This window comes from Phyllostomus hastatus, unplaced genomic scaffold (assembly GCF_019186645.2).
Source record: "Phyllostomus hastatus isolate PE091 unplaced genomic scaffold, TTU_PhHast_1.1 phas_contig_34, whole genome shotgun sequence".
Lineage (NCBI taxonomy): Eukaryota > Metazoa > Chordata > Mammalia > Chiroptera > Phyllostomidae > Phyllostomus > Phyllostomus hastatus.
In genome coordinates this window covers 4,972,773-4,992,697 of record NW_025333857.1, presented here as the reverse complement: position 1 = coordinate 4,992,697, position 19,925 = coordinate 4,972,773, and the positions used below count along the sequence as shown (strand labels likewise).

Here is a 19,925-nt window from a genome sequence, read left to right as displayed (position 1 = left end):
ATATTAATTGACCATAAAGTCATGGGTTTATTTCTGGAATTTCTTTCCCATTGATCTATATATCTTTTTTTATGCCTGTACCTTGCTGTTTTGATTACTATGGACTTGTAGTATATTTTGATACCAGGTAACAAGATTCATCTAGCTTTGTTCTTCTTTCTCAAGATTGTTGTGGTTATTTAGGGTTAACATAAATTTTTGGAATGTTTTTCCTAGTTCTGTGAAATATATCATTGGTATATTGATAGCAATTATATGAAATCTAGGCATTGCTTTGTGTAGTATGGATGTGTTAATGATGTTAATTCTTCTTATCCGTGAACATGATGTAATCCTTACACTTATTTGGATATTCTTCAATTTCTTTCTTCAGTATCTTGTAGTTTTCTAAGTACAGGTCTTTTATACCCTTGGTTAAATTTATTCCTGGATATTTTATTTTTTGAAGCAGTTGTGAATGGGATTGCTTTCTTAATTTCCTTTTCTGATAGTTCATTATTGGTGTATAAAAATACAACTGATTTGTAGATATTTATTTTGTCTCCTGCTACTTTACTGAATTCATTTATCACTTCCAGTAGGTTTTTGGTGAAATCTTTAGGGTTTTCTATATATATTATTATGTCATCTTCAAATAATTACAGTTTAATTTCTTCCTTTCCAATTTGGATGCCTTTTATTTATTTCTTATTGCTGATTGCTGTGGCTAGGACTTCCTGAACTATGTAGAATAAGAGTGGTGCAAGTGGACATTCCTATCTCGCTCCTGATCTTAAGGGAAATGCTTTTAATTTTTTCCCATTGACTATGATGTTTACTGTGACTTTGTCAGATATGGCCTTTATTATGTTGAAGTATTTTCCTCTATTTCCATTTTGTGAGAGTTTTTATCATAAGTGGGTACTGGATTTTATCACTTTTTTGCATCTTTTAGATGATTATGTAATTTTATCTTTCATTTTTATTTATTGGTGTATCATGTTTATTGATTTGCAGATATTGTACAAACCTTGAATCTCTGGAATAAATCCCACTTGATCAAGATGTATGATCTTTTTAATGTATTACTGGATCTGGTTTGCTAATATTTTGTTGAGGACTTTAGCACCTGTATTCATCAGGGATATTGGCCTTTAATTTTCCTTCTTTATAGTGTGTTTACCTGGTGTTGGGATTAGGATAATGTTGCCTATGTAAAATGAGCTTAAAATTCTTCCCTTCCCCCAAATGTTTTAGAATAGTTTGAGGAGTGTAAGTTTTAGCACTCCTTTGATTGTATGGTAGAATTCACCTGTGAAGCCATGAAGTGCAAGCCTTTTGTTAGTTGGGCGTTTTCTGATTACTGTTTCAATTTCATTAGATGTAATTGGTCTATTAAAATTTTCTGATTCTTCCTGATTAAGTTTTGGAGGATTGTATGTTTCTAGGAATTTATCTAATTTTGCCAAGATGTGCAATTTGTTGCCATATTTTTAAAAAATATTTTCTTATGGTCCCTTGTATTTCTGTGGAGTCAGTTGTTATTTCTCCTTTTTCATTTCTGATTTTATTTGGGATCTCTCCCATTTTTTTGATGAGTCTGGTTAAAGGTTTGTCAGTCTAGTTTATCTTTTCAAAGAACCAGCCCTTGAGTTCATTGATCTTTTGTATTGTGTTTTACACTCCAGTGCATTTATTTTTGCTTTGGTCCTCATTATTTCTTTCTTTCTACTACTTTGGGTTTGGTTTGTTGTTCTGTTTGAAATTCCTTTCAAACAATGTAAAGTCAGATTATTTGATATTTTTCTTGTTTTGAGATAGGCCTGTAATGCTATGAATGTCCTTCTTAGGACTGTTTTCATTGTGTCCCATATATTTTGGGTTGTGTTCTTATTTTTATTTGTTTCAAGGTATCTTTTGATTTCTTCCTTAATTTCATGGTTCACCCATTCATTGTTTAGTAACATGTTATTTAGACTCCATGTGTTTGTATGTTTTCAGTATTTTTTCCTCCAATGGATTCCTCATTTCATACCATTGTTTTCAGAGAAGATGTTTGATATTATTCCCGTCTCTTTAAATTTATTGAGATTTGGTTCATGACCTAACATTATCTCCACTGGAAAACGTCTCGTGTGCTTGAAAGGAATGTGTATCTGTTACTTTGGCATGAAATACTCTGAAGATATCAATTAAATCTATCTGATCTAGTGTAATTTTTACTTGTTTTTCTTTCTGGAAAATTTATCCATTGATGTCAATGTGGTATTAAAATCCCCTACTTTGACTATATTTCTGTTGCTCTCTCCCTTTTTGTCTATCAAGATTTGCTTTATATATTTAGGTGCTCCTATATTGAGGGCATACATGCTTTCAAAGATGATATCCTCTTATTGTATAGACCTCTTTATCATTATGTAGTGTCCTTTGTCTCTTATAATAGCCCTTGTTTTAAAGTCTATTTTGTCAAATATAATTATTTCTGCCCCAGTTTTTTTCATTTCCATTTGCATGAAATATCTTTTTCTATTCCTTTACTTTTAGTCTGTGTATATCTTTCAATCTGAGATGGATCATTTGTAGACAGCATATACATGGGTCTTGTTTTCTTATCCATGCTTCTAATCTATGTTTTTTGATAGATATGAATTTATTGCAATTTTAATCCTTATAACTATGATCCTCTGGTGTTATTTTTTCTCTTTTTCCTCTTCCTCTTAAAGAAGACCTTTTAATATTTCTTGAAATACTGGTTTGGTGGTAATGAACTCCTTTAGCTTTGTCTTCTCTAGGAAGCTCTTTATTTCTCTTTTAATTTTAAATGATAGCCTTGCTGGGTAAGTAGTCTTGCTTGTGGGTCCTTGCTTTTAATCACTTTGAATATTTCATGCCAATGTCATCTGGCATAAAGTGTTTCTGCTGAGAAATTAGCTGACAGTCTTATTGGAGCTCCCTTGTAGGTAACTTGTCTCTTTCTTGCTGCTGTGAAGATTCTCTTTGTCCTGCCCTGGCTGGCGTAGCTCAGTGGATTGAGTGCGGGCTGTGAACCAAAGCATCGCAGGTTCGATTCCCAGCCAGGGCACATGCCTGGGTTTCAGGCCATGGCCCCCAGCAACTGCACATTGATGTTTCTCTCTCTCTCTCTTTCTCCCTCCCTTTCCTCTCTAAAAATAAATAAATAAATCTTTTAAAAAAGACTCTCTTTGTCCTTAAACTTTGCTATTTTAATTATGTTGTGTCTTGGTTGTGCTTCTTTGGGTTCATCCTGTTTGGGACTCTGTATGTTTCCTGATCTTTTGTGTCTTTTTCCTTTACTAGGTAGGAAACTTTTTGGTCATTATTTCTTCAAACAGGTTTTCAATCCTTTGCTCTCTTTTTTCTTTCTGGTACTCCTATAATGCAAAATTTGTTACACTTAATGTTGTTGCAAAGGTTCCTTAACCTTTTTTCTTTTTGCTGCACTGATTGGGCATTTTCTGCTACCTACCTTGTTTTCCAAATCACTGATTTGATCTTATGCTTCATCTATCCTACTGTTTATTCCTTCTAGCATATTCTTCCTTTCAGATATTGTATTCTTCATTTCTTAATTTTTCATGGTTTCTATGTTCTTTTTATGCTTGATATTTCTTTGTTGAAGTTCTCACTAAGTTATTTGTGCATCCTTACAACCATTTAAAAGAATATTTATCTGGTAAATTGCTTGCCTCCATTTCATTTAGCTCTTTTTCTGGAAATTTCTCCTCTTTTTTCATTTGGGGCATTTTTCTTTGTCTATCCATTTTTGCTGCATCTTTGTGTTTGTTTCTATGTATAAGTTAGATCTACTATCACTCCTAGTCTTTGTAGGTGGTCTTATGTATTAAATGTCATGTGGGACCCAGTGGTGCAGTCTTCTTATTCACCTGTTCTGGATCTCCAGGAATGTCCCTTGTGTGGGTTATGTGGGCCCTCCTGTTGTCTTGTTTGCTCTTGGCCCATTTCTCTGTAGAGTTGATCCTCAGGCTGGCTGACTGTGAGAATCAACCCTGACCACAATGTATGAACTGCTGTGTAGGTACTGACCACATGAAGCGGAATTTGTCTCAGCAGGACCTGGTGCCTACCAAGACCTCCCTTTGGATATGCTGCTTATGAAGCAAATTGGATCTTGTTCAGATGTTGTCTGAAGCTGGCCACTGGGTGTATTGGTTCTGGGGCCTCTTGGGAGGGACGCTGGTGCAGACCAGTGTCTGATGCTGCCTGTTATTGGCTTTGGGCAGCCTGTTTGGAACCACAAAGTGATCTACAGGTTGCTGATCTGCCTCTGTTGAGCCCAGGTGTTCTTAGGAAGGACCCAGTTGTGCATCAGTGCTGGCTTTTTCCAGCACTGTGTCTAGAAGCAGGTCAGCAAAAGTCCCAAGGCACCCTGAGATTCACCTCCACTTGCCTCTGTCTGCTGGCTGCCTGATAGGCTCAGTCACTGAAAGAGACTCTGGCAGTAGTCAAATTGCATGTGGTTGGTTCTCAGTGAGTCACCAGGTAGGAGCAAGTAGTGATCACCTGATTGATATAAGTTTAAGCTCAGTGCCAGTTCTGAGCCTGAGGCCACCCAGCAAATATCTCAGGGTATGCCAAGTCTAGATGCCACCCACTGGTGCTCACAGACCTTTGTGGTGCAGTGAGGTCTCAGGGAGTCATCCAGGTGATGTCAGCAGAGTTTATCAGGTGTAGACAGACCAAGATTTGGCTGCATGAAGGGGAGGCTCCGCACCGCATGCAAGGGAATAATGGCCTTTGTCCTATAGCCACACAACTCAGGCTGCTCAAGATTCTGCCAGGAGCCTGAGTTCAATAGGGTGGGATTGCGGGAAGTCAGGAAGATGGGGCTAGTGCATCTCCTGTGAGGGTTTGGTGCCAATCAGGCTTGGGGGAAGGTGGGAGAAGTTGCTCATACCCCTGAGCCACACAACTCAGTCTGTCCTGGATTCTGCCCAGACTTCAGCAGGGCAGGGGCTACCTGGAGTTGAGAGGGTGGGGCCACCTGGAGCGCAGAGGGTGGGGCTAAAGGATCTCTCATGAAGGGGAGGTGCCAGTCAAGTTCACAGGAAAGTGATGGGAATGGCCCTCCCCTAAAGCCACATCACTCAGTCACTCACACCCACTGAGTCTGCCCAGACCTCTACACCCTCAACCTGGGAGCTGTATCCTTCACAAGGGATGAGATCCATAGTGTAGGGGGGAACAGGGAGCCGAGTGTGGGGCCTTTACATTCCCTTAGGTTGATGCCATAAAGAGGTGAGTGCTCCACCTAAGAAAGATGGTGTCTACGGTGTGGGAGAGTTACTTGGCACAGAGATCCCGGTGTCTGTGCCCTCAGGTTTCTCTTCAGAGCTACAAACCTGTCTCTCCTCACATGACTCCAGTCTGCTCTGCTGGAGCCCAGGGTGAGGGACTGCAAATGCAATTTTGTGCATTGACCCTTTTGAGGTGTACATGTATCTTTGGCAGTCTCTTATCTATCTTTGGCAGACAGAATCCCTACTGATTTCCACAGCTAGATTATTATGTGAGCACCTCTTGCCAGTTCTAGTGCTCTGGGCTGGGGATTCTGGCATGGGGTTGAGACTCTACATTCCTCAGAGGGAAGCTTTGCTGCTGAGATACCCCTCTGGAATATCAGCCACCACCCATGGGAGAAGGGACACCCTTTTTATGCCTCCACCCTTCCTCCCAGTCTCAATGTCTTCTGCTATAAATCCTTGGTTATAAAACTTCTATTCAGCTAGACTTCAGCTGGTTGTTCAGGTTGGTTATTCCATATTTTAGTTGTAATTCCAATTTGCTCCTGAGAGGAGGTAAGTGTTGCTTCTACCTAGTCCACTGTTGTCTTGGATCCTCTTTTGGTTATTTTTTCATAGCTTCCATTTCTCTATTTCTCATTGTTTCATTTGTTGTAAGAATATTTTCTTTTATCTCACTGAGCATAGTTATATGATTGCTTTAAAGTTTTTGTCTACCTTTTCTAACATCTAGATCATCAAGGTTGGTTGCTCTTTGTTTATTTTCTTTTCTTCTTATGTTGAGTAATTTGGAATTATATCTTGGACATTATGAATGTTACATTGTGAAGACTATGAAGTATGATATGAATGTTGATTTTGTTTTGTTGTTTTAGCAAGCAATTAACTTATTCAGGACTCAAATTGAATATTCTGACTCTTAGGCATTAGCTCAAACTCAGTGCAGTTCTTTTATCTGTAGCTGAGCTGCTTTATATCTGCACTTAGCATGTGTGGTTCAGGGACCAGACCATGATTTGGGAGTTCCTCTCTCTGGCTTTCCCTTTCTAGATTTTCCCTCTCACTCTCCAGTGGCTGTGATCTCCATCTTTTGCTGGGACTCCATCTTTTGGTTCTTTAGGTCAGTAAACTACAGGTTTTCTTTGGAGTTTAGTTTCCCTACTTGATATTAGTTTTGTCCAACCATTAGACTAAAAAATGAAAAATGGGAAGCACATTTTTCAGTATTCCCAGCTTTCAAAGTTCAATTCCCCTTTAGAATCTGCTTGGTTCCCACCCCGACTCTTCAGTGTTTTCAGGTAGTTTTTGTTTTTTTTAAAAAATATAGTTGTTATTTATAATAAGGTTGACCTGGTAAGAGCTTATTCAACTCTTCCTAGAAGGAGACTTTCCCAACCCTTTAAATCCCTGGTGATTCAGATAAATAATGCTAATAAATCACATTCTACTTTAAATGAAGCAGTGAGGTGGATTGGAGAGAAAAGTGAAACTAGCCGCCTATAGTCTGAATTTTCTCCCTTCTCCTGTTTCAGCACTGATTTTTGATATCTTTGTTTACAGCATGCCAGCCTGGGTATTATGGGCCAGACTGTAAACTCAGATGCAGGTGCACCAATGGGGAGATCTGTGATCGGTTCCAAGGATGCCTCTGTTCTCCAGGTCGCCAAGGGCTCCAGTGTGAGAAAGAAGGTAAAGCAAGGTAACACTGTAGTCAGGGCCATGTTCAGCACATCTGAACCAAGCTTTGCTAGTATCATTCTTCCCCCAATACCCCAATCCCCCAATCCCCCAATACCCCAAGATTCTCAAACCTCTTCTGTTTCCATCCAGAAGCTGCGAAGACTAGATCCCAAGTCCTAAAGGACAACTTTCTGATTCTTTTCTGTGGACTCTTTTACTGAATCTCATTTTCTTTTCCACTAGAGATAAAACAGGTGCTCTTTGTAGCACATTAAGTGACAACTAGCCAGCTGAGACCTCTGCCTGCCTCTTTGGCTCTTTTCTCTAGGACCAGCCTTTTTCCTAGATATGCACAACAGGAAAAAACTACTTTGGATGGATTTAGATATAATTCTAGTTCATAAATTACCACAGAACAGAGGTCAGCAAATACTGACCTACAGACCCTAGCTGCTCCATTATTTTTTAACATCCTTATTGAGATACAATTTTTATACCTTGAAGTTTATTTCTTTAAAATGTACAATTCAATGAGTTTTAGTATATTTATAGAGTTGTGAATCCATTGTATAGCCTAATTTTAGAATACTTCCATCATACCAAAAGAAATCTTGTACCTGTTAGCAGTAACTCCAATTCTTCCCTCCTTTCAACCCCTGGTGGCTATAAATTTACTTTCTGTCTGTACAAATTTGCTTATTCTTGATAGTTCATATACTGTAAATGAGAGCACACAATATGTGGTCTTTTGTGGCTGGCTTCTTTCACTTATCATGCAGTTTTGGGGGTTTATCTATGTTGTAGCACATATCAGTACTTCATTCTTTTTTATTTCTTCACCATCTGTTGTAAAGAAAATTTTATTGGAACACAGTCATGCCTTTTTGTTTGCAATATATCATATGTGGCTGCTTTTACACAAGTTGAATAGTTACTGCAGAGAACTTATAGCATGCAAAGTTAAAAATACTATCTAGCCCTTTATAGAAAAAAGTTTGCTATTCCCTGCCCCAAAATATACATTTTTTAAATTAAAAGAAGTATATTTTCAAAATTTAAAAATAATATACATATATAACTTTTTCAATCAAATGAATGGAAATGTTATAGAAAGAAACACACACCCAGTGAAATCTAAGACATATGTTGCCTTTTCTCTGTAAGTTTTAAAAATTAGAACATTTATAAGGGGAAATACCAATACTTGTTTTTTCAAAGGGTTTAGCTTGTTAGTTTTATACTTTCTCTTCTTTTCCCAGCATTTGGACTTTGTTACAGGGCAGGAATCTGGGAGGGTCTAGGAAGGGAAGGAAATGCTTTGGGGCTACCAGAGGACTGGATTGAAAATGGACAACTAACAAGCTTTAGGATTTGCCTTTTGTATTTTACTCCTTGCTTTCTGTACTAAGGCTGATGTTGCAAAAGATGTGAGAAATCTCAGACCTAGATGCAGAACCTGAGCTTCCAGAGAGCAGTCCCCTTTCCCTAATTAACACCACTTTGTGCTCCACTTGCACATTACCTGCAGCTCCATCCAGCTGCAGAAAATGCAAGGGGACAGTGAAGGAAAGAAGTTGCTTCAGAATGCGAAAGCACTTTTTAAAATTTCTACATGAATAACTACTTAAGCTAAAAATTTTGATAATTTTTTTTATCCTCACCCAAGGACATGCCCATTGATTTTAGAGAGAGAAGAAGAGAGAGAGACAGAGGGAGAGAAACATGGACACGATAGAGAAATGTTGATCGGTTGCCTCTTGAATGTGACCCAAGGTGGGAGATGAAGCCCACAACCCAGGCATGTGCCCTGGCCAGAAATCAAACACATGACCTTTTAGTTTACGGGTCATTGCTCCATCCAAGTGAGCCACACTGGCCAGGGCTGATCAATTTTCTAATCACAATCTCTCTAAGTCTGCAGATAGATCAAGGACATACCTTTGTAGGTATGGGTCATAGAAAAGGGTCATAGACCCTTTTCTCTCCTGCTCCACACACATTGCCTGTTTCATTCTAGGCCTGACAAATGGGATATCGATATAAACCATCACTATTGATGGGTCCCCCGTGACCCCACCTTGTCCTCACCGCTGATACATAGCAGCACGTTTTTGGGGCACCTCCACTTCCTAGCAAAGAATGTGTTGGACTGTTTTCAACCATGTCTCACATTTTGTTACAGTGGTCTAAGGTTCTCTAAGATGCTAGAGTTCAGAATAAAATAGTTATATATCCTGACATCTTTGTTGCAAACACAGGTATTTTTTCTTCTTTCAATATTAGAAGCAACATTTTTGATTTGGTTGTTGACTATAAATTAATTTGGGGGAGTTATATGCCACTTTACTTCTTGGATATAAATCTATTATTAATCATTTGAAGACTTCCCAATCAATGAGGCATTTATCATATATCAAAACCAATGATCATATTGTTGATGAGCAATATCACAGGGTTGTTCACTGAATGGAAGAACTAGTTTTGTTTTTTCTTTGTTCTTGTGAAAATTCTTTTAAAAAACAAGAAGGAGGCTGATAAGTAAGGGCAGGGGAGATGTGGCCTTGATGACCACGTAGCACAGTGTTATGGTAAATAGTGTGGACGCTGGATTCACAAAGATCTGAGCTCAAATCTGGGCTCTGAGCCTGCCTCTCATCATCTATAAAATGGAGATCACATTGGGACCCACCTCACAAATTTCTTATGTGAAGATAAAGCAAGATCATATTTGGAAAGCTTTTCCCCAGGAGTGATCTGCTAAATGGTAGCTAGTTTTATTATAACTATTGCTGCTGTGTTAAAGGTTAGATTTCACAGTGCTGTTTTCCTCATTCAGGCATGCCACGGATAACCCCAAAGATAGAGGATTTGCCAGATGACATAGAAGTAAACAGTGGTAAATTTAACCCCGTCTGCAAAGCGTCTGGCTGGCCACTACCTGCTAAAGAAGAAATGACCCTGGTGAAGCCAGATGGGACAGTGCTTTATGTAAGACTTATTCTTAATCTGCCCTCCTGATACCACTAGAAACTTTCAGTGTAGTAATGACCATGCCTAAGGCCAGATTCCACTCAGAGCTTGCATCCTCCTTGACTAGGATGTTACTAGCTTGACTCTAGATAGACCTGTTCCCACATCTGCAGCTCAGAAACCATGATCCACCAAATCCCATAGGTCTGAATGCATGGATTCCTTGGGTCTCCCTACCCCTTCATTTTGCCCTCATTGCTGGTGCTCACCACTGGTTAAGGCACTATGATAGCAGTTCTTTGTTTCTTGTTTCTGGAAATGACTAAGCTAGTTTCCAATGCATTTCCCTTTTCTCTCTCCCATTATCCCAAATTTCTCTGTTTCACAAATGATTCTCAGGAAGTTAGTGTATTTTTTTATCTAAAGATTTTAAAACAGTTGTATGTTTCTTAAAGATGACTGAAAATCAACTTGGCAGGAAGGTAAATACAAGCGACCTGTTGCGGGGAGGATGTGTATGTACATAGAACATGCCTTTACCAATGTCTCCATATCAGACATTTCTGATTCTACACAAACAGCCCATTAGGTAGTAGAAGCCAATTGACAGCTTCCAAAATCTTGTTGGTCTTTCTAAAAGTCAATGGAAGCAACAGCTACCATCTAGTCAGGGCCACCCATTCTGTATCCATCTTCTTACTTAACATTACTGTCCCCTTTTTGTAGAAGTTCAAGCTGCCTGGTGAAGTTAAGTAACTAAGGAATTGGTCACAAGTGTCAGAACTGGCGTGTGAACTCAAGTCTGTGTGTCTTCAGAGGCCTGGCTTTTTCTGTAACACCATGCTTGGCAGCCCCTCAGACACTCTAGGAAGCCATTTTATCCTCTCATCCAGCCATCTCTGTGTTAGACTAGAAAGGAGCAAATGTTGCCAGAAGCAGTTTAAAAGGAATTAGACTTCTTGCTTGTAACTATTTACCTCATAATCCCAAACACAAATACAACACAGGATCTGTGAGGGCGTCAGCCCAATATAAACTTTCAGGGCTACTACAATAGCTTTGGAAATAAGCCAATGATTATACAAGCATTACATTGAACTTCTTAATCTCTCCTAGAAAACTTCTTATTAAACAATTAGATGGGGTCAGTGTTATGAACTTTTGTGTTTACACCTCCCTAGAAGCTTTTATTTTTTTGTTTTTGACCTTTCCAGCCAAAAGACTTTAACCATACGGGTCATCTCTCAGTGGCCTCCTTCACCATCCACCGGATCCTCCCCCCTGACTCAGGAGTTTGGGTCTGCAGTGTGAACACTGTGGCTGGGATGGTGGAAAAGCCTTTCAACATTTCAGTTAAAGGTAAGCTCCATTTTTCCAGAGGAAGAGCTTGTATTCTTCATTAGCCTAGTTTATGCATTGCTGGGTGCTGCTTCTAGAGAAAAATGTTATCTGACCACTAAAATGTCTTTTGGATATTTTCCAAGATACTAAGCCTTTAAAATTTTTTTATGTGCATGAAAATGTAAATGAAGGATTAAGCATATGACCTTTGGAGTCACATAGCCCCAGGTTTGATTTTTGTCCCTAATAGCTAGTAAGGTGTGTGGCCCTAGGCACATGAATTTAACCTGTCTGAGTCTTTCTTTATTTGTAAATGAAGCTTCGTTATCTACCTCTCAGGGTTGTTGTGAAGATTTGTTAGGTATATAAAACACATTTTACAATTGTATCTCATACAAAATGTCTGGTCATATTTATATTTCATAAAGTGTTTCATCATTGTTGTGACTTCCTATTCATTATTGTAGAAAATAATTTGGAAAATTGTTGAGGATTACTCACTTAGGATGCCGAGGCTATCCTAACTAACATAAATTTTTTTTCACATATTCAGTATTGTATTTATTCTTCTACAAATTTGTTTTTCAAGATTCAAATCAATCTGTATGGGTGTATAGAAATTTACAGCTTAAAGAGAAGAAATAAAGTGAAGATGAATCCAAGTTAGCTTGGCTGGTATACATAGATACAACAAGGAATTTTAAATTTGGAAGTTACTTATGAATCCACTTAGACAAAGGCAACTAAAAGCTGTTGGTATATGTTCTTGGAAAGGCAGTGAGCTAATTACCTCACAAACTTCATCTTATTTAATATCTATAAGAAACTTATGCAATAGATATTGTTGCCCCACTTTACCAGTCAGGAAACAGATTCAGAAGGTTTAGTTAAATTGCTTAAGGTAGTATATCTGGTAAGCAATAAATCTTAATTGTGAATCTGGGTCTCCTGACTCCAAATCCTGCATCATTTTGCTTTCTGAATCTCTTGTATTACAGATGAGGAAGCAAGATGATCAAGGTTAATTTCTATTTGACCCACTTTATTACTGGGTTAGGAATCTTTGAGACAACCAAGAGGTCATTTCTATAAATGAAATTAATGTAAATACCTAGAATTTAATCTTTTTTTAAAGTTCAATCATAATAGTAACATAATATAGCTTTGTAGATTTTGATTCTCTGTCCTGAGAATCCATGTGAATCACCTCAGAATCCTCAATATTCTTTGGGTTACTGGAAAAACCTCAGATCTGTTTTATTCAGAATATTCATGTTATCAAAATAATTTCTAGGAAACAACATACAGACAAAGCAAATTATATTATTTTTAAAGCTTTGGGAATATTTGTTATCCTTGGAAAATAAATAATAATGATTTAAAAAAACAAACCATGTTGCTAAGATTCAGGAGAACCTTACTTTTTATATTTTTAATGAAAGACACAGCAAATGATGTCAGTGCATAGATGCATCTCCAGCTCTAAGTCACTGACGCCTCTTCATTGTCATATTCATTGACATTCATGAAGTGGAAATGGCCACTAGATAAATTAATCAGTGTCTTTAACCATAGTATTAAAAAATAGATAGTAGGCTTTATTACCAGAGTACAAATTCATACAATGACTTTCAGAAATTGACAATATATACTAAAGCTAATCATACCCATACTCTATCACCTAGCAATTTTACTCCAAGGTATATACTAAAAAAATGTGTTCATATGTTCAAAATGGACATCTTCAAGAATATTCAGAACAGTTTTATCCATAATAGCCCCAAACTGAAAATAACCCCAATGTCCATCAACAATAGAAGGGATGAATACATTGTGGTACATTCATATGTATTACTTGTTAGGGCTGCTGTAACAAAATATGGCAGATTGGGGCCTTAAACAACAGAAATTGATTTTTCATGGTTCTGGAGCCTAGAAGTCCAAGATCAAGGTATTGGCAAAGTTGGTTTATTCTAAGACCTCCCTCTTAGGCTTGTTGTGGATCTTCCCCTTCTATCTTCACATGGCCTTCCATTTGTACATGTGTTTATCCTAATTTAATCTTCTTATGAGGACAAAAGTCCTATTGGATTAGCAACTGCTCTAATGACCTCATTTTAACTTAGTTACTTCCCTAAAGACCCTATCTCTAAATGCAGTTACATCTGAGGTACTGGGGGTTAAGACCTCAACATTTGAATTCGGAGGAGAATGCAATTCAGCCATAGCATCATATAGTAGAAAACTAATCAGGAATTTAAAAAAGAATCAATTCCTGCTACATAATAATGAACAAAGGAAAGTACATGCTTTATGACTCCATTTATATAAAGTTAAAGGACAGGCAAAACTAATGTATAGTAACAGAAGTCAGGAGAGTAGTTCTTCTCTATTGCCTGGGAAGGGATATACAGTGCTTGGTGTTTTTGGAGTGGGTTGAGCTGGAAATGTTCTCTATTTCATTCTGGTTAGTGGTTACATTGGAGAGTATATGGTTAAGATCCCTTGAACTAAATACACCTAGATTTTTGTGCCTTACAATATGTATATACCTATAAGAATGATTAAGGGAAAAAAATGATAAATTACTAAGAGGAAACTTTGGGGGCAATCTTTTTACCTTTATCAAATTATCTCTTTTATAAGATCCTGGCACCAAGGACTAACAAAAAATGCATTTTGATGATTTAAACAAACAGTTGGTCCTATATGATTATACAAGGAAAGCATGGCTTAATGAATGAATTTACTCCCTTTTTTCAGAGTGCTCTCTTCAGAAACTGACCTAAGAAAATGTGTATCCAGACTTACCTGACTTAACACTGGCATAGTCGGCCTCCAGTCAGGGTGCACTGCTCGATTCGGCTTCTTAGTGGATTTATTATCCTGACCTCAGGCAGCTTACTCCTCAGTCTTTATTGAGTCAGTCAATAGACTTTACTAAAGGACTGTTATGTTCTAGGCTTGGGAATATAGCAATACACAGTACAAGAAAGGAAAAAAATCTCTTCCATCATGGAGCTTCATTCCCATGGAGAGATATAAACAGTGAACAAATAAGTAAAATGACTGGTTTGCTAAGATGCTAGGGCCATGGAGAAGAACAAAGCAGAAATGAGGGTAGAGAATGCTAGGCAGGGCTGGTGGGGTGGCCAGTTCTAAATGAGGTAGTCAAGCTTCCCTGAGAAGATGCTATTGAGCTAAGAGTTGACAGTCATTTTTATGGATGGTGAGTTAAAACATTAAGACACAGAGGTAAAGTAAAGTTATTGAACATTGTAATGTGCCCTGAAATCTGAAACGGTCTATACTATATAATGTACACTTTTGTGGAAGAAAGAAAGCAACAATTATGCATTTCTCAGAAGGGCAGGCTAATAGAGTTTCAGCTCACTGGAAATTCAGTTAGCAAACAATTATTCAGAACCTGGTGAACAAACCTAAATGGTCTTTTCCCTAATGGAGTTTAGATTCTACTGCAATGTTTTACAAACTCTTCATCATTATCCATTTAGGAGCCCTCTTAGAAATTTTACACCAAAACTCTATTTCTATCACCATAAAATGTTAACATTATAGATATACTGTATATCTGTTTATGTACTGTGGTTCTTTAGAAGGCCACAAACCATTACAATAGATAACGATTATTTTTATTCTCCCCAAAACCAATTTTCACCTCTTTGATGGGATGCTATTTTCCCCACTGAGAACATACAGTCTTTGAGATGTGGAGATTACCCTGGGTTATCTGGTGGGATCCACTCCAATCATGTAAGTTCTTAAAAGCAAAGAACCTTCCTTGGCTCCAGTCAGAAAGATATGTTACAATGGAAGAAGGGTCAGAGAAATACAACTTGTTGTCTTTGAATGTGAAGGAAGGGGCCATGACTGAAGGAATGCAGGTAGTTCCTAAAAGCCAGAAAGAACATAGAAACAGATTCTCCTGTGGAGCCTCCAGAGAGAAACACAGCCTCTCTAGCTTCTTGATGTTATTCCAGGGAGACCCATGTCTGACTTTGATTTTCAGAACTGTAAGTTACTTTTGTGTTGTTTTCAGCCCCCTCACCACCTCCCCCCAAAAGAGAGAGAAAATAAATACATAGTCTAGTGGGAAGACCAATATCAAATAATCATACTAAATCACAAAGAATAATAAATTCTGATAATTACAATGAAGCAGAAGTGTAAGTTCTATAAAAGCCTAATGGAGGTTCTAGGATAGCCCTTGTGAAGAAGTCACATTGGCAGTGAGAGTTGAATGATAGGTAAGAGTTAACTAGAGAACAGTGGGAGGTGAAGCATCTCTTTCCTGTGGAACAACATCTACAAAAATATGAGGCAAACAGTAGCCTGGTACATTGTTAGTTGGATGAATTGAAGGTTGTTCAGTGGGACGGGAGGGTATTGGGTGAGGAAGAGGAGGTTGGAGGGGAGGCAAGGACTCACTTGTGAAAGACCTGGCAGGTCAGTGTACAAATTTTATATTTTATTCTAAATGTAATGGAAATCCATTGAAAGGCCCTGAGCAGAGGAGTGCTCATATTTTAAGAAAGCACTTTGACTGTGGACAATGGTTTGGAGAGGCAAGAGGTAAGTGGGTAGATCGCTGAGTAGGTGATTACATTGAATCTGAGCGGAGAGCTCTAAGAGGGTGTTGTTGGAAATATAAAGGTACCTAACAATAATGGAAAACCCTAATTCTAAGAACTAATCTGATTGCTGAAATTTTGTTTAGTTCTCCCAAAGCCCCTGAATGCCCCAAATGTGATTCAAACTGGACATAACTTTGCTGTCATCAACATCAGCTCTGAGCCTTACTTTGGGGATGGACCAATCAAATCAAAGAAGCTTCTCTACAAACCTGTCAATCATTATGAGGCATGGAGGCACATTCAAGGTAAGGTTTGTACAGAAAAGGCTGTAGCTGGGGATGTGGCAGCAGGAAAAGAATTCCCCCCCGCCCCAAATATAGAAACCCTTCTCTTTGCCTCAATCCTCTACCTTGTGCTGATGGCTGTAGCAGAGGATTCCATTTCAGAGTATTAAAGATAGAGTGTGATAGGACCCTCTGAGTTCTGAGGCTAATTTCTGAAAGTGGGAGTGTGCTATGGAACACAGAACAGATTGTATCAGGAGTTACTATCTACAGGGGTCCAGCACAAATAACGCCCCTATTTTTATTACAAAATCATAAACATGTAAAATAACAATATCACACTCAAGTATATCATATGAAATTTTAGGTGAAATGTTTAAATTAAAATTATAAATTATTACACCCATATTATTACCCTACTAACCACACTCAAGAAGGCATTACTTGTATACTAATGAAGGCCCGGCCCTGTATACCAATAGTTCTTTTTCAGGTTTCTCTGGCTCTCTGGTCCCATTTTCAGTTACCGTACCTTGGTTGGTCATGGTTAAAGATATGTGTTTGTGCTGTAAATATGATAACAGAAAATTCTAGGGGCTACTGGAAAGACAAAGAGACCCAATCTGCTCAAATTTGAGGGGCAATTGTTGCTGCTCTATTGAGTTGTTTGTTCTTTTGCATATTTCACTTGCCCTATCCTGCTGGCTCCTAGCCCATGAAATTTTGAGAGGAACGTAGGCCTGAAAAGTGTAGGTTGTGGCAGACTGGACTGGAGTGGGGGGTGGCGGGTGTGGGCAGAGTGCAAAAAAATAGTTCCACAAAATGTGATAAAATGTCAAAGTTTCATGAAAACAGTTTAATACATGTGTCAAATTTATTTTGAAACCCAAATTAGAGTTCTGTTTATTACATGATGACATAAAACCACCATTTAAAAAAAGAAAACTGAGTATTATCTCAACAGTGCTGCTTGAATTGTGCCATCTGTAGCAAGACCTGCGATATCATGCTTGTAGGCAACTCACATCCCTCCGCCAGTGCTTTACTGTCACCATGCCTGTGAGCTTCTGGCAAGGGCCCTCTGCCCACTGTATAGATACTTAAGGGAGTTACAGAAAAGGAAAAGAGAGGGTTTGGAGCTTAATAACACTTGCTGATCTGGGTATGTTGAATAAAGTCACAGTATTATTACTGAGCTCTTCACATGCTATTATAGACTCAGCTGAAATTAAAAATCCCAGCAACATAAGGCTGATGGGTGGGACTGCTGCTTCCACCACCGATGGCTAGGTCTTATTAAAAAGCAGCTTTTAAATAAATATGTTGGTAATAATTCATAGCCTCTTTTTACAAGTAGACATCCACAAAATGATCTTTTAGGAACTCTGAAACACAGCCCACTTTTTTCTTAGTCACCAGGAATTTATCATACGATGAGGCAAAAGTCTACCTTTGCAGGATCCATGGAGAAAGAGGCTGGCTGAAGAGAAAAGCAGCATGCACCGTTTGTTCATGGGCTCTGTTTTCAAGCACTGCATGTCCCTTCCCTTGTAGTGATAGAACCAGGACAAATCTGTTATTTCTGTGCAAGCAAACCCTCAAAGCTTTCTCCTCTCAATAGCTTGCTTGCAATCACTGTATGTACTTGAAAGCAGTAGAAATTAAATTGTTTTATGTTGTTCTAAATGGAGATTTCCCCCCCTAAATCAGATTAGTATTCCATAGAGTTTAATGTTTGTGTGATTTACTTTACAAATGAAAAGACTAGAGCAGACATGATTAAATAATCAGCACAGGAATAGTCAGTGCACACAGCGTAACCTGTCCTTTAATTTCCTTTAAGTAGCCTTATTTTCCTTAAATTAGGAATGGTGAGTCCTTGCCAATGGAATTGCCTCTCTGTTTCACTAAGACATTGTATTTTTAAAAACCTAACATTAGTTCACATCACAATAACGACATTCCAGTTTGGAGAATTTGTAAAAGAGTGCCAACCTAAGTTTCTTGGACTTTCCCTCTTCTCAGTGACAAATGAGATTGTTACACTCAACTTTTTGGAACCTCGAACAGAATACGAGCTCTGCGTGCAGCTGGTCCGGCGTGGAGAGGGTGGGGAAGGGCATCCTGGACCCGTGAGACAGTTCACCACAGCTTCTATCGGTCAGTTGAAGCAAACAGCATTTATTCATGAGCTGGGTGGGAGGGGGAGGAAAGGGAAAGAGGAAGGAAGACCAGGAAGGGTGGTGGTGGGTGAGTGGGTGGGTGGGGATGGAGGTGGAAGGAGTTTGCTTTTGAATGGGTGGGAAAGTGACAGGAAGGGTAGCAACTTGGAGCCAAACCTATCCTTTATTTGGGCTGTGCGCTGGTCTATCTCCCTGGGGGAGGGGGTCTGCAGCAGTCCAGGAGGACAGAGAAGGAAGCAGATGAGCCTTCAGGAAGGCAGGGACCTCCCTTAGGAGTTGGGATTTACTTAGTAGCGACTGTGCTGAGCCTTGGCTGCTAAGTTTTACCAACAGTTTCCTGTTTCCATCTTAAGGGCCCAGGCCAGGTTCTTGCCACATACATGCTTCAGAAATTCCAGTTTATTTGTTTTTAAAAATAATTTTTAATTTTTCAAAGAAATTCATGCACAAAGTTAAAACATCAAGTAAAATGAAAGGCTTTTATCTAAGTAAAAGCTGCCCCCTGCTCCTCCCCTCCACCTCCTAGTCCTGCTTCGTATAGGGAGACACTTTTATCTCCTTAAGCTATTTCTTATTGTATATACCTCCAAGTTTCTAAATTGCTGGTTCTCAAACATGCACGTTGATCAGAATCACCTGGAGAGCTTGTTAAACCATTTCGGAGCCCCAACTCAGAGCTTTGGTTCTGTAGGCTTGGGATAGGGTATGGAGCTCAAGAATTTGCATTTCTAAAACGTTTGCAAATGATGGTGGTCCTGGGTCCACACAATCTAAATAATTCATGTAGCAATATTTCTTGGTTAATCAATGTTAGTCACTATCTACTGGTCTTCTGTTGTGTTCACTGAAGAGCCCTTAAATTCGTGACATTTCCTTGGTGTTAACTGAGGCTACAGTGGTCTGCTACCCAGATGTTCTCTGAAACATTGGAATGACCTCTTGTCAAGTTCTCTCTTCCAGTGTTTACGTGTACAGTTGTCTGTTACTATCCTGGTCAGTGCTTTGTGATTTCAAGTTCACATATATTCAATTCATATTACTTTAAAGGGTAAGAATTAGCATCTTCCTTATTTTATAAATTGAAAAATCTGTGGAATAGAAAATCTATAGCATCTCAGAGTGATTAATAACTTGCCTATGGTGATGTATCTGATGTATCACCACACTAGATACTCAGATTTAGTATTTTGTTTCTCCAATTATTGTTTTTACCTGGGAGTCCAAAGGCATCATTTCTTTATGCCTGATAAAGAAATTCTATACTTGACAAATGTTCCTGGTTTTTAGTTCATTTACGACAGAACCTGCTTGCAGGTTCTCCCTAGTCTAAGTGCAGCCGGAGCTGGAGTGTCAGTCTCCCCCTGGATGGAAACAGACCCTTCCTCTCAGTTCCAACCAACAGCTGGAGCAGTGTTTCTCAATCTTTTTATTTTTATTTTTAAAATATTGCCCTCCCCAATGTAGGAGATCTTAGATATTTTTGTCCTTTGGAGAAATGGCTATTTTCTCCCAATGTCTCTCCTGCCATGAATTTTAATACTGCAAATCTTTTTATAGTATATTGTGGTCCTTCATAAACCACTGTAATATCTAAAAATTTCTCACACCCTA

General features: G+C 38.6%; 1 protein-coding gene across 3 annotated transcripts in view; it reads left to right on the top strand.

Moving 5' to 3' along the window:
- TEK (TEK receptor tyrosine kinase) overlaps positions 1-19,925 on the top strand; it is a 105,747-nt gene that overhangs the window by 58,303 nt on the left and 27,519 nt on the right. For all 3 annotated transcript variants that reach the window (XM_045840675.1, XM_045840674.1, XM_045840673.1), the window contains exons 7-11: positions 6,822-6,950; positions 9,778-9,929; positions 11,126-11,270; positions 15,991-16,152; positions 18,157-18,291. In XM_045840675.1, coding sequence (XP_045696631.1) covers positions 6,822-6,950; positions 9,778-9,929; positions 11,126-11,270; positions 15,991-16,152; positions 18,157-18,291 — 723 coding nt within the window. The remainder of the gene's footprint in view (positions 1-6,821; positions 6,951-9,777; positions 9,930-11,125; positions 11,271-15,990; positions 16,153-18,156; positions 18,292-19,925) is intronic.